Raw genomic sequence first — 14,610 nt, forward strand, 5'->3', positions numbered from 1 at the left:
ACAAAGAGAAAAACTGATACCCACATACACGATATATTACATATCCTGTCAAACTTTAATAAAGATAAACAACAGCACACAAACCTCCTGAGCCAGCCATCTGCAGTATAAGTCAGTGGTATTCTAAGGGTACAGGATTCATATTTGTATACATGGAAGAAATCAAGTTGAGGCCTGATGTTACTCTCTACTTTTGGCCTGTAATTATCATTTTTATATCATTATATATTTCCTTACAGTAACATATTGTGGAATGTTTTGTAATTGCTAAATATGTTGCAAAGTATGTTCTGAAGTCGTTGACTCATGCTGAAATTATACTCAGTGTATTATGTTCATTACTCCACATGGTTTGTTATGCTCAAAACCTCTATTCCATTTTGTATAAACAGACAATAAAGCTGACGAAGACCCCGAGGTCGAAAGCTTCTTCCACCAGCCAGCATCGTGCGACATCTACTGTCTTCATTTTCTCAATTATCTATCTATCTATCTATCTATCTATCTATCTATCTATCTATCTATCTATCTATCTATCTATCTATTTATCAATCTATCTATCTATATATATATATATATATATATACACACACATCAGTGTACATACACACCTCCATTTACCTACATGTATCTGTCTAGATGTGTGTTTGTTTGTGTGCAAGTGTTTGTTAGCACTCATTTACATGTATGTTTTTATGTTCACAGGTATCATTCATGCTTTTTTTTGATATGATGCATGATTGCTCATATTGCATGTTTGTCAAGCAGTAAATTTGTTTTAAGAAACAACAAGAACCACTGCTGGTACTAAATGAGTGCCACTTCCTTTGGCACACTGACTCCATGAGTGATGAACAGCTGTACTATAATACGGGCAAACATTTGCATGTAAACCCCTCCCTTCTCTTCCCAATGCCAATCCCAGAAACAATAAAATAAAAGCAGAAAGAGTTAGAAAGAGAAAACAAGAACTTTCTATGATGATATAATCAGTGTACACTATGAAATTGAATGAGTACACAAAGGCATTTTAGCATACAAACACACATGCACACCAATAAGCATTTTACAATCAAAAGCCAATCCGTACTCAAGTTCACTTGAATAGAGTTGTAATGAAACCAACAGAATGGTAAAAGCTTTTGTGTGTGTGTGTGTGTGTGTGTGTGTGTGTGTGTGTGTAGCTGCTACTAATGATACAAGTTGGTTAATGCATTTGAAACTTTAGAATCCCATTGCTTTTATACATGTATTTCAAGTGTTTAATTTTACTCAAAAAAGTAAAAAATCAGAGCCAACCTCTACGTGGAATGAAACTTTATTTCAAGACAGATTAATTGTTTATACAATATCATTTTGTAAGCAATGTAAAATTGTTCTAATCAAATATAAATACAACAAAATGAGATATAAAAAAAGACCAAGTTGTCCTTCTTTACCTGTGCTCTATACATTCATTTGTGGATGGGTGAAAAAAGAAAAATGCAAGCAGCATTCTTGCAGTATATCACTCTACAAGGCATTTGGGCCTATTTTTACTGCAGGGTAATTAATACCACTTCTACTCAGGCCAGTTGAGTTGTCTCAGGCCAGATTTACAGTTCTCAGAATAAGTGGAGTTGTCGCTGTGTCCAATTCAAACACATGCACACACAGCCTTTCTCATTCACTGGACTGCAGTCTCATGTGCATTGATGATAAAACAGTTAAAACAAATTTATCGTCCTCTGTTCAAGCAATGGAATGTCTGTTGACAAACTTCAACTCTCCCACTTTTGGCAGGAGACCTCCAACTTTGAGGCTATTTTCTCGAAATCTTCCATTCTCCCACTTGAGCGTGAATTTCTCCAGCTCTAGCTGTATTGTTTCCCACTTAAGATGCATTTTCTCTAGCTTAGAATTCAGCTTTTTCCAGCCCAACTTTAGTTTTGTCATGCATGTTCAAAAATAAAGCAGCACCACAGAGCATCTATAACCCTAGAGCTTCCAGGGTTCCAAAGTATGACATCAAGCTTTAGAATCATGTAAGTGCAGATAGTATTGTGTGCATATTCCTGTGATCAGAGTCCTCAGTTTGCTATAGGGGATCCATGCAAGGGGAATCTCCAGTTTAAGAGAAGATTGGGGGCTCGAGTCTATATCATTGTCGACAAATTGTTCAACCATCAATGGAGGATGAGTCTACTGGAGTCCTTTCACTCCGTCCCCATCGACGACGTAGTGGCAGACGTCCTTAGGGAGGTGAGGGGCAAAGAGTATCTCCATCTGCCTGACGGGAATGTCCGCCTCTGCGCTGTGCGCCCCATCTCCTCTGTCCGACTTCTTGGTGTCCTTCAGCGCCGACGGTGGGAGCCTGTACGGTGTTCGGCTGAGCATGAGGCGAACTTTGACAACGTTTGACCACGTCAGTCCCAGGGCGGGCATCATATCTGACTCCCTGGGATCCAGTGATGATTTCATGTTTGCTGTGACCTTGGGGGGGGGGGGGGAAGGAATTTGTTTGAAGTAAGATAATATATCAGTATAACTGATCTTAAGTTTGACATCAGCAAATCAACAAAGATGTGAATACCACTGTTTCAGAGAAAAGATAAAAGTTCCATATAAGAGTTTTGTGTTTGTTGTTGTTTTGTTTCAATATCATCACCATCAATTTCCATGGAACATGTGATGAATTGGCATGAAACATTAGAAATGTATCAAGATAACAAAAAAATCTGAAAGATAACAAAAAAAAAAATTGAAAGATAACGGAAAAAATCTGAAAGATTACAAAAAATAAGAATATTAGAAATATCTACATTTATGAACAAAGTTTTTCCTTGTTATATGTGCCTTTAAAGTTTACCATTAAAAAAAGATTTCTTTACATTGTCATCATTAACATCTTTATAGGATTTGTGAATCCAGGTGATTGGCGACAGTGGACAACACGTAATGCACCATAAAGTAATAAGTAGAGCCTTGCCTGGTTAACGCACACGATGGCAGCATTGAATTGGCAACTCAGCCTGTGGAGATGGGCGCCGACACGCTGCAGTTCTCGCGCCCGCTTCACCGTGTCTCGCAGCTCAAACTCGCTCCTGAATATGGCGGCGAGAGAATCCACCACTGCCAACTTCACCATGCCCCTGGACAGCAGGAGGGGGAGCCGCTTCTCAAGGCAGTGCCACAACTGATCCTGATCAAGTTTGACGGCAAGTGGACAGAACAGAAATATCATCACAAGGCGGCAGTGCGCTGCACATTCTTCATCAGACGTAATGTGAGATGCATTTGCAATCAAAACTTCCTCCAACTGAAGACAATGTGTTTCAGGGCAATTACTGCAGACATGGAAATTTTGGCGGTTCAGTAATTTTCTTGCATTTCATGCTACCTTGGTTAGTGCAAATTCTAAAAGATAAACCCTTGAAGAAATATCTTCACAATTTTCTCTGCACATTTTGAATTGGTCGACAATTGCACAGCGCGAATTCAAGAATATGCTTTTGATTTTGATTAACCCATAAACCCTCTTTCATAGGGCATTGGAAGTCCACAGTGTTGGCAATAACGGTGCTTGAAAAGCTATTACTTGAGCTACACTGCACTCTGTTCATCTGAAAGCACAAAGAAAAGACAGATAGTCTGCAAATAAAGATGAAGCAAATCTAAATGTCAGTATCATCATATTTACAGCGAGGGCTGCTGGCAAAGGAAGTAAAGTGAGCATATTTTTAGAATAATGCATTTTTTTTTTCTTGTTCAGCTAGTCATTACATAATCCAGGCAAAAATTTGTTGGTATTCACACATCTTACTGATGATGCAAGAAAAACAATATTTGCAATAACGTGTAATTCAATACACGACAGCTTCATTATAAAGGCTTCTGATTAGAGTAACACCACGCAAAGAGCTTACGATACCTTACACAACGAATGTGATCACATAAAAATGATATATACCAATAGATATTTCCCAAACATATGAGTCTGTTGTGTACACAACGGACATTTAATGCAATTGAGTGCCTTCCTAGGCGATTATGGATACATACCTTCTCTGCAACATGCTCCACATAGATGTGATCTCCCAGGGCGAGCTGAGAAGCAAGGGCAGGTTCCATCTTCCGGTTGAACGCACTGATAAGTTGCTGAAGTCTCTTGCTGGGGAAAACGTCTTCTGTGCATACATATACAGCTCCTTCATATGAAAATGACATAACGGTAAATATTTCGCGAATAAATGAGTTTGTTGCATGGGTAACAGACATTTCTTGTGGTAGGGACATGACTATGGATACAATTAGGAAAAGGTATGGTAGTAAATTTTGAACAGCATGCTGGTATTTGCAGTCACTCCTTCATCACATCCTGTTTACTATCTCAGTATCCTGTGAATAGTGCTGAAATGCATTACTCTTCCAACTTAAGTCATAATCACTAGAGAAGGTAATAGTCTGTCTTTATCATTACAATAAATCACATTATGATGCAAACTACAAGATTCCTAGCAGTAATTGTGATAAGACTTATCTTGGAGAAACTGGAAGGTCACTCAAGGACTAATTCAAAGAACACTAAAGGGTATTTAGACTTAATCACTCCAGCCATTCAGCCACTGTTGAGCATGTCATTGACACTGGCCATAACAATGGGAGGGGTGATGCCCACATAATTGACTCTGAAACCTCCTCTCTGCCAGTGAAATCAAAGAAACAATCTGGATTGGGAAGACCAATCCTGCTTTGAATAAGGACTCGGGATACACATTGTCACCCATATATGCTCCAGTGATCTCAACCAAAACATCATCAGACAGGCAGCAAAGATGTATAAAGAATAATTCTGGCTTGAGAAAGTCCACAGTAGTGGAAAAAGCCAGCTCTCCAAACATAAAAGATTGGGTGAAGCTATAATTTATTGTGGTGATACGATCTAAGTGTCTCCTTTGCTTCAGTACAAAGGAAATTTGAAATGCAATAAAAAAATAAGAATAACAAACTTCACTGCAGTTAGCCATTAGTATGGAAATTAATCATTTATGAGGGTAAGTACAGAATCAAATTCCAATGGAAGATTACCTTTAGCAAGTCCTCCATGCTGGATTGGGAGCTGTGCTGTGAGACACAGCTGGAGGCATAGCTGGGTCTTCCCAGCTGCACTCTGACCCGCTATCTCTGTGATGCCCTTCACTAGAATTCCCCCTCGTAGGAAGTCATCCAGGATGGGACATCCTGTGGAAAGATGAGTCGGTTCCCTGTGCTCTTCCTGCAAAGTCTGGTTGTAGATGTCAAGTGCTGTTGTGCAAAAAAAAAACCAGGTCCATTAATACAGATGCAAATCTCAACATAAGCACCAAGTTGTGATGAACAGCCGGCACACAGACACTAAGTACTGATGTGCATAACATTTTTTTTTCTTACATATTCAAAATCTAGATAAAGGTATTCTTTGTTGTCGTTTTTTTTGTGTGTGTGTGTGTGTGTCAGGAACTATTCTTGGCAAGAGATATTATCCCTGCAGATATTATATAATATCATAATAAAAATGAAACATAACAATCCATTTTGAATCTGAAGCCCCAATATGGGCCACTAAATGATAGCCCTATCGGAAATTTGGTGGCCTGACATAATTTTTTCTTTTGTAGCAGGTAAGTGGGCCACCACTAATATAGAGCCATGCTACATATTCAACAAAATATAGCACAAAAGTTAATCATTCTCAGCTGACTGATTTAGGACTTGCAGTGGGTTAAAGCTGGATTCAAACAATGTCCATCCTTTGAAACAACCTCCCCCACAGATGGCTTCATGCTAGCATGCAGACATAGACGCACAAAATTTACATAGTTGAAGGCATATAATGAATACTGTTTATTCTTTTTAAGCATCTGTAATGATGGGGGAATGATTTCTTGAATTGAGTAAAAAAGAAGTAATAGAAAAGAATGTTTGTAGTTAAATGATAATATGCCTCTCTCAATACCAGTACTTTCTTCTTGCTGTTAAATTGTTGCTGTTGCTGTTTACCTGTCAAGCCTTTGTACTTGTACACTGTTTCGGACACTGCTTTTATCAGGAGAGAAACATCTCTGGATGATAGCTTGGTGCACCGACAGAGATCAGCGGGAGAAAGATGGAGCACTGCTTCAAAGCTTCTTATATTTGCTGGTATTCAAATAGAGAAAAAAAAAGAGAGAGAAAGATATATCAGAGAGAAATAGAAGGGGGAGAGAGAGATAGAAATAAGGGAAGGGAGAAAAGAGGAGAGAGGGGGAGAGAGAAATGTCACATAAACAATGCACTTTGTTGATGAAAATGACATCATTAGGATAACAATTAAAAATTCGGCAGTGATTAGGAAGACACACCAGGTTCAATTGAACTGGGTTTGAGCAAACAGTTGCACAGCACCTCTCCTGAACAGAGCACGCGCTGTGGTGCGTGTATGCAAATGCAAGCAGCTTGAACTCCAAAGCTCATTGACCCTGAGGCTGTCTGAAAAAAAAAAAAATCCTTCAAAAATCCATAAAAATTTCTTGATCACTACCAAAAGTTAATCATCTGTTCCTTAATTGTGTCATTATCAACTTTTCCTCCAAGTTTCATTCAAATGTGTTAACAACTTTTTGAGTTATTTTGCAAATAGAAAAACAAACAAACCAATGCCAATGTTATTCATTCAAATGTGTTCACAACTTTTTGAGTTATTTTGCAAACAGAAAAACAAACAAACCAATGCCAATGTCATGGCGATGAAAACATAACCTCCTGCACTGTAGTGCACGCATGCAAACCTCAAATACGCGCAGCTTGAACTCCCAAGTTCATTGACCCTGTCTGCAAATGAGATAAAAAATCTTTCAATTTCAAGAATCCATTAAATTCCTGGATCACTATCAAAAGAATAATCCTGTGTTCCTTGAATCATTAAGATAGCTTTTCTTGCAAGTTTCATTTAAATGTGTCAACAAACTTTTCGAGTTATTTTGCAAACAGAAAAAAAAAAAAAAAACCAACGCCAAAGAAAACATAACCTCCTGTAGCTGCCTTGGCGGAATAACAAAACCGCCTCATATGACCAAGTTGCAAAGATGTCGGTACATGTACCACTACTAGTTTTGAGACTTAGACAAAATAAAAGGGTAGTCACGCCCACTACGCCTGGTATGTAACTCCGGAGCACTGTGGAGTGTAAACCAGTAACATGCGTAGGGCCTACGTGTTGGGGTTGCTGGAAGGTGCGGTTACCCGGTATGGTGCCAAAAGTCATAATAGATATGTCATGAGACATGACCTGAGGTTGTCAGGATGATCTGTGACAGTGTTACTTCTTCTTCAAGATACTCCTCAACGTTCTGTCTGGAACACAAACAAGCATTTATGATTTACGCTACGTATTGTATCACAAAATTTGTTACTTTTAACATGGTTACTGGTAGTAGTACTGTGTTACTGCAATTCTCCTCACTTCTTCTGTCAGGTTCTACTTCTACGAAGATACTCAGCAGGATCCTCATGCTGTAGTGTAAGTGGAACTGGAAAAGGCAAGTCCATGTCTTGACACTAATTGACAGTACTTATTGATGTGTTTTGTTCGGAAGGTAGAGCAGTCTACCCGGTATCAGCTGGGGAGGAATCTTAAACTTCCAATTGCTTACCTTTCTTCACTGCTGCTAATATTCTGGGGTTGATTGGTAAGTCATCCATTAATTCTTTTCTGCCGTACAGTAGTATAGTAGATCATTCAACCTTCCATCGTGATAACCTGCTGATTTTAACTTGACATGTTGAGGCATACTCAGTACTCATGTTCAGGAAGAAAGACAGCTGACGATGAGTTTTCATAGCAGCATTTGTGTAACGTTTATCGGGCCGGTTGGTTGGTACTACAATTCCAAACACGCTGTTCAATCTAGCCAGTTACGTAACATAAAAGTCATAATAGTGCATGTATCAACAGCGCAGTTGAATTTCCCGCACTGTGTACGTGTATGGCGCGCCTCCTCGACGATTGACACAGGGAATATCGCGTCTTGAGCGAGAGTATCGCAGGTCATCGAATGAAATCCCTGGGCCATATCGAAAGATTTAGAGCACAATATCACTGCGTAAACCAAACGCGACTAGTGAGTAAGTGCGACGCGACGTACAGTACAAACATACACTTTGGTACGTACACGATCGACGACGTACACATTCTGCATACAACGTTCGCTCGCTCCGATCCGATCACAATCGCTGCTGCCAGTTAGCATAGCAGTACACACACGGCTTAGGGTGGAACACAGTTGTGACAAAATGCCCGTGTTCTTTTGGTCCCAGCGCTGTTGTTTGCATGGACATCACTAATTGATGTGATTCGGAAGTACAAACGACAGTCAAACTTTGGATAGACTCTAGTCCTCAGCAGGGAACCACTTTGCAGCTAGAAAAAGTTGTAATTGTCCAGCCGGCAGCCAGGACGCTTGATGTGTCGTCGAAAAGTACACACACTGCTCTGCACCACCACCCACGCAGCGCAGCAGTCTTGAGTCAGTCGCAGAATCTCTGAAACTTAATTTTTACTCTGTTTCCAGTGAAGTCGGTTCGTCATAACGTTTAACTTGGTACTGTTTTCTTTCCCAGTATTCCCTGTTCGTACATTTGATAAAGACCGTGTAACTACTCTGAATATCAGCTGTTTGAATGCACTTGTTAAGAGTTCCAGTTGAGCTGTATTTGAGAAAATGAAAACAAAGATATGCGCTTACACTCACTGACTGTGAATGTGGTACAGACAGGGCTCATATCGACAATGACTTTCTCCCCCCCCCCCCCCCCTCTCTCTCTCTCTCTCTCTGTCAATTTGTCATTGTTGATGCCTGAGGATGGCCTGTTCATGTCGGGCTACTGAAATGAAAGTTTTGTCGCTGAGGCCGGCGAGGGGTCTGAAATGAAAGAAAATGTAACTACGCCTACGGTAAAGAAATTATTATTTATTTTTTAATAGTAGCTGCGCGATTGGGGCATTCATAAAACGGTGTTTTTGTTGGAAATTTAATGGCCTGATCCAGACAATTTACTTAATGCAATTTAAAAAAAAAGCACAAAAAACCCCACATGGAAATTAATCATCGTGAGCCGATTACCAGAGGGTGTGGTGATGTCAGTGATGATTAGATTAAAGTTTGCATTAGGATTTTTATAGGGATTAAACTTTTCCATATAAATTTACTTGTGTTCTTAGTTTTTGGAGGGTTGGTGTTGCATGTTGTAGAGCTCAGAAATATCCTTTAGTATTTTGCCCAAATTATCTTCATTCTTTCATGTGCCCTTTCCTCAGACTGCAGTGAATATAGGTCAGTTTGATTGAGCGGAGTATATATTATTATGTACATTGTGTGGAACTCTTTCTCCCCACCCTGTTTCATTCACAGATAGTGCAGGCCTCTTCAGACAGCTGGCCAGATCTATTGTTCCCTCTATGACACCAAAGAGTGGCAGCATCTACAAGAGACTCTCCTGAGCCAAAGGCCAGGTCCACAGCAATTGCCCAGGGATCTGAGAACAGGAGCGGAATCTGGAGGCATAAGGAGCCAAGATGTCATGCGTCCTGTCCAATGTGGGATCTTTCAGTGACATTGGGACCGTCCAGAGATATCTCTTTCCAAATTGGAAGAAGGATGAAGGCGTAACTGACACAGGTGATGCCTTAGTACCAGTATTGTTCTGAGGCACGAGCTCTTTTCGCACCTTTAAGTCATGACAAATACATTATCACTATACTTTGTGCAGCGTTTGCCATGTTGGGGTGTGAAACAAGCAAGAAGTATTTTAGATCTCCTAGATTAAAAATTGCTTGAAAATCAAGACTTGTGATTAATACATGCATGAATACACAATATGCCTTTGACCAAATTAATCATTTTGCTAGATATTTTTCATCCCTTAGAAAGTGAGATCCTGTAAAAGTAATATGAAATGTATAAACTTCAGCAATGCTGTGAGTACTCATTTGTACAATATGGCTATAATCTCCCTCAATGGTTGTCAATTTTAAAGCAGTTGTAGTTCTGCTTTTTGTTTTGCGTCAGATATTATGAAGAAAGTGCCAAAAAGAAGCATATTTTCATCGCAATATGAGTGAATACTTGTTGTTTTGTTTTGATATTAATCCCCCCCCCAAAAAAAAAAAAATCTATCAGTAGATGGTTGGGAGGATGCTGACTGGGCGTGGTCTGGAGAGGAGAGTAACAGTGTGAGTCTAAAAGTGAAATCAGCCCTAAATGCCGTTGCTTTCAAAAAAGTGAGTGTTAGTGCATCACCTGCATGCTCCCATTCTGTTTCTCACCTGCATATTTTCTACAAGGATTCATCAGCGTGTTCATATAGCAAGTTTGCGCAGAAGAGCAAAGTTTAATACACCCTAACTGACATTTCTATTTGAATTAAAGAAGAAGTGGGCATGAGCCCATGTTGTGAAAATGCTTCATACTCTCTCTAGAGAATTCATGAATAACACACACACACACACAAATGCAGTGTAAAATCTAGTTTGTAGTGATTTGACAATTTAGAGTGTGAAGTGATAAAATTATTTAAAGATTTATCAGATATTTAAATTGTTATCATTATGACGTCAATGTTGTCTTGAGAAGTCAAAATTCACATACTTAGTAAGCTGATGGATCTAGTAGATGAATGAAGTGTTTCATTTACTTTTTGTATGATTCATGTCTTGTAAAATAGATTTTAGTTTATATTTGATATCTAATCTGTGTGAAAGTGTACAAGTTGTGCATTAGAGTGTATGTATTTTGGTTCAAGATGTGTAAAATGTTTCATCTATTCATATGTTACCAAAGTGAGTTTATTGCATAGTAATTTTTTTTTTTAATGTGAATTGAACCCAATAATGAAGTGCTCTAATTCTATATGGGACATACTCCTCAAAACTTGCATCCTTTTATATACCTGCTGTAATGTGACCCTTAGGATTGGCAAACAAGATCTTCAGACACAAAAAATGATATTTGCAATTCAGCTGACTGCACTACTTAGCAAATTTTTGCGTTCACCTATTGAATGTGTCCTTTAGTAATGTTTTGATCTTTGCAGCTTCTGTTAGCTGTGTATCCTTTGTACATTTTTTTTCTCTGTGAAATTCATTTCTGAATTCTTAAGTGTGTCTGTGAGTTGAGTGCTCTGTGTAAACCTACTAGTACATTGTAGTTTTCGTATTTCATTTTATTTGCAAAGAAACAATGCAGACAAGGCTGAAAAGAAATTGTGCTGTTTTGCTGCTTCTGCACAAATCTACGTCAATCATTCTAAGTGCTCTTGTTGAGTGCATGTCCTTCCTATCCTGAAGCTATTGACCTCAACAGTGTACTTTTTGTGTTCGTAAATCAGTTGCTGGTTTTTTGTTTTTTTTTGTTGGATGATGTCATGTTAGATGTTACATCTACAACTTTAAGGACCACTGGTCACAAAAACATTTCACCCTTTAATGCGTTAGATTTAGTGGCCAGCCATGCATGCAAACTTAAAACCTGTATGGCCATATTGGTTTACCAACAGGAGGAGAGCGAGGCCGATGCGGGTCCTCCGGACCAGGATGCCTGGCTCCAGGAATGCTGCATTGCCCTCTCCCCCACCAGTGAGCTCATGGTTATCGCTTTCGACCAGAAGGCAGTGTTCCTCCAGCGTAAGTCCAGTCCTCGGGAGTCTCCGTTGTTGCCAGGCTAACAGATTATCTTGATGCTTTTTTTTTAACGCATTCAGCGGAACCCTGAAGCCAATCTGCTGATTTGACTATGTTTTAGCAACAGAGATATTGAATAACTGCAAGTCACAAGGGTATTTTTCTCCTTTAAATTTGTGATATTAAGATTTGATTGCCTGTAAAGTGATTTTCAATGTACATTGTATATCTCTGTCATTGGCACCAAGGTGTGTGTGAAAATGTGCAAGGCTTTGTCTTATCATTGCATTAAACACTTAATGTTCAATAATGTGTTCCTTCCAAAAAACAACAATGATTTTATTCATATATCTTTCTGTTGTATTGACAAATAAAGAGCAAATTTTTAATGAGTTTTCGTAGGATTCAAGTAATAGGATAATATACAAATGATATTGCCCCTAGCTCCAAGAAATTATAAGAAATCGTTCACGCGTCATTACAAAATGACACAATAGTATGAATGCTTTATTTGCTCATGACCATGTCATAAGCAAGTCACATGGCATGCTTTCATGTCACTTTCATCTATCACCATCTAAAAATCATGAACCCTGAATTTGGCTGCAAAGTTTGATGATCAATAAACCATTCAATCAATCAATCAATATGTGAAAGTGTTTATCCTTTTATTTTTGCCTTGCAGAGAAATGGGATCCAGAAGAAAAGGATGGAATTGACAGCAAATACCACATCATACACAAAGACATTCTCAATCAAGAAGATGGGTAACGGCAATTGACTTTCTTTCAGTATTGTATCTATTTGTCATGAATGAGATAATCTCCAATGTGCTTGCGCCAACAGTGTGTGTTCCAGCTAGAGTTAGGGGAAGAGCAAAGATACCGCATTCTTCTTCTTCTTCTTGAAAAGTATAGTCCACCTCCTGGTTTATTACTGATTGTCAGGTTCACATTATTTCAGTATTGTATCCAATTGTCATGAATGAGATAATCTCTAGTGTGCTCGCGCCACATGTGTGTGTACTAGAGTTTCGTGAAGAGCAAAGATACCCATAAGGGCCATATTCTTCTTCTACTTCTTCTTCAAAAGTACAGTCCACCTCCTGGTGTATAACCATAATTATTATGTGTTAATTGTCAGGTTCAGTGAAGTGCTTTCATTGTGATTTTCAGTTGTCCCTACTCTCCCTCTCACTGATACAAATAGAAAAGCACTCAAAGAGCGCAGACCTGTGCCAAGTCAGCAACTCATTTCTACCCATAAACACATGCAATTTCCCAATATAGAAGCCTTTTGTTTATGTCATCAGCTTCCAGCTGCACAGTGCCTTGCCAGAGCAGAGCACACACTTAAGTGCGCATAATTTATGTAAACCTCCAGTGCGTGCAGCTGAACTCCCTAGTTCATTGACCTAACATGCCAAAAGATAAAAAGATCCTTCAAAAATCCATAAAAATTCCTGGATCACAAACAAAATTTAATCATCTGTTTCTTGTGTCGTTACTGACTTTTCCTGCAAGAAATTACTTTCATTTAAATCCATTCACAACTTTTTGAGTTATTCTGCAAACGGGCAAACCAACGCCGATGATTCCTTGGCGGTGGTAATAATTGTTGTTTGCTGGATTGCATACCATTAAATTCTTTTTATGCATGCTGTATTCCATCCAGTGAGTGCATCACCAGCGTCATGTGCGTACCCTTGGCATCACAGAAGCGCTCATCTCAAGGGGCCCCCGACTGGACCTGTGTCGTAGTGGGGTTCACCTCTGGCTACGTCAGGATGTACACAGAGGTAAGTCAGATGATTGTTCAGTCATGAATCTGCTGAGGATAGATGGTGTGTGGTATGTTGCTATGTCCTGTCCAGGTGTCTGATCATTTTCATCTTTTTCGTAAGCTGCCCATTATAATACTTTTACGTAATGTACATGAAGAATTACAATTCTTAATCCCTGTTGCAAATTTTTGTGTTTTGTTACCCTATTTTATTACAGCTACAATTGTATCTTGTTGTATTTGTGTAGATGTTTTCAGTATTTGTTTATCTCATTCCATTGAATATCAGTCAATCAGTTTGTGTATCTGTTTCATCATTTCCTGTATTTTATTTTATCATTTGAGGCAGGGCAGCTGCTAGTGTAGTCTTGAATTTTGTACAGTATTGGTATTATATCTGTGACTGTATCTCTTTATTTAGGAATTGATTTGAAACTCTAAGCCATTTTTCCCCCATCAGGGTTAGATAAATAACACGACTGATATGTTTTGGCATAAGAACACCTTGAGATACAGAGGCTAGTGCCCCACCCCCTTCCCCCAGTAGTCATGTGTGAAGAAGACAATGCACATGAAAACAGTTATAGGCTGATTGTACTAGGGGAAAAAAAGTACAATGGCTCCTTCCTTGTCAGGAGCTTAACAAGAGGGAGGATTATCTTGCCACTGCTGTGAAAGGGATGAGGGCATTCCTTGCCTATATTGCCACTGCCTTTGTTAGAGCTTGATCCCTAATTAGGTCAAACTCTGATCCTGTACAAGTGCTTTTGTACTTGGAATCTTAACCCGTTCCTTACGGGAACCTGGTTTACCAGGTTCCCTTGGGAGCAACTGATATACGGGAACCTGGTTTACCAGGTTCCCAAAATGAAGACAAGGGTGCCTGCTTCAGTGGCCTAAATTCATGTTTCTTTGTGTTAAAATGCTCAGAAAAGTGGGTTTGATCAAAAGATCAGAGTTTATTCTATCAGGATTTGTTTTCCTGCTGTTTAAAAAAAGGGGGTTTTACAGTATTATGTACCTTTTCCTAATTTAGTTTTTTGCTTGTTCTGCTGTAAACTCGTACGAACATGTACATACTGATCAAGGCTGAGATCAGTTAGAAATGCGGGTTCGCTGACCCCAGTCACCTCATTCAGGTACCTGGTTTTGTG

At 39.1% G+C, this 14,610-nt stretch overlaps 2 protein-coding genes across 2 annotated transcripts in view; one reads left to right on the top strand and one right to left on the bottom strand.

Moving 5' to 3' along the window:
• Positions 1–2,181: 2,181 nt before the first annotated feature.
• Positions 2,182–7,770, bottom strand: LOC139745258 (DNA repair protein XRCC3-like). Its single transcript, XM_071655661.1, has 6 exons — positions 7,650–7,770; positions 6,019–6,156; positions 5,068–5,283; positions 4,042–4,187; positions 2,969–3,181; positions 2,182–2,472 (listed from the first exon to the last, which is right to left on the bottom strand). Exons 1-6 carry the CDS (start codon positions 7,696–7,698, stop codon positions 2,182–2,184), a joined length of 1,053 nt encoding a protein of 350 aa, XP_071511762.1. The 5' UTR covers positions 7,699–7,770.
• Positions 7,771–8,253: 483 nt separating this feature from the next.
• The window catches only part of LOC139708572 (rab3 GTPase-activating protein non-catalytic subunit-like), a 31,681-nt gene continuing 25,324 nt past the window's right edge, over positions 8,254–14,610 (top strand). Inside the window, exons 1-6 of the mRNA XM_071620514.1 lie at positions 8,254–8,597; positions 9,408–9,674; positions 10,179–10,276; positions 11,551–11,677; positions 12,360–12,441; positions 13,349–13,472. Coding sequence (XP_071476615.1) covers positions 9,572–9,674; positions 10,179–10,276; positions 11,551–11,677; positions 12,360–12,441; positions 13,349–13,472 — 534 coding nt within the window. The 5' untranslated portion in view covers positions 8,254–8,597; positions 9,408–9,571. The remainder of the gene's footprint in view (positions 8,598–9,407; positions 9,675–10,178; positions 10,277–11,550; positions 11,678–12,359; positions 12,442–13,348; positions 13,473–14,610) is intronic.

The sequence above is a fragment of the Diadema antillarum genome, unplaced genomic scaffold (assembly GCF_040938485.1).
Source record: "Diadema antillarum isolate AM-2024a unplaced genomic scaffold, OU_Dant_1.0 scf00000036, whole genome shotgun sequence".
Lineage (NCBI taxonomy): Eukaryota > Metazoa > Echinodermata > Echinoidea > Diadematoida > Diadematidae > Diadema > Diadema antillarum.

Coding starts and splice junctions, on each gene's coding strand:
- LOC139745258 (XM_071655661.1), bottom strand. CDS start 7,698: ATGGATGACTTACCAATCAACCCCAGAATATTAGCAGCAGTGAAGAAA. Junction 4,188..5,067: donor GCATGGAGGACTTGCTAAAG/GTAATCTTCCAT, acceptor TTTCATATGAAG/GAGCTGTATATGTATGCACA. Junction 3,182..4,041: donor TGGAGCATGTTGCAGAGAAG/GTATGTATCCAT, acceptor AAACTTGATCAG/GATCAGTTGTGGCACTGCCT.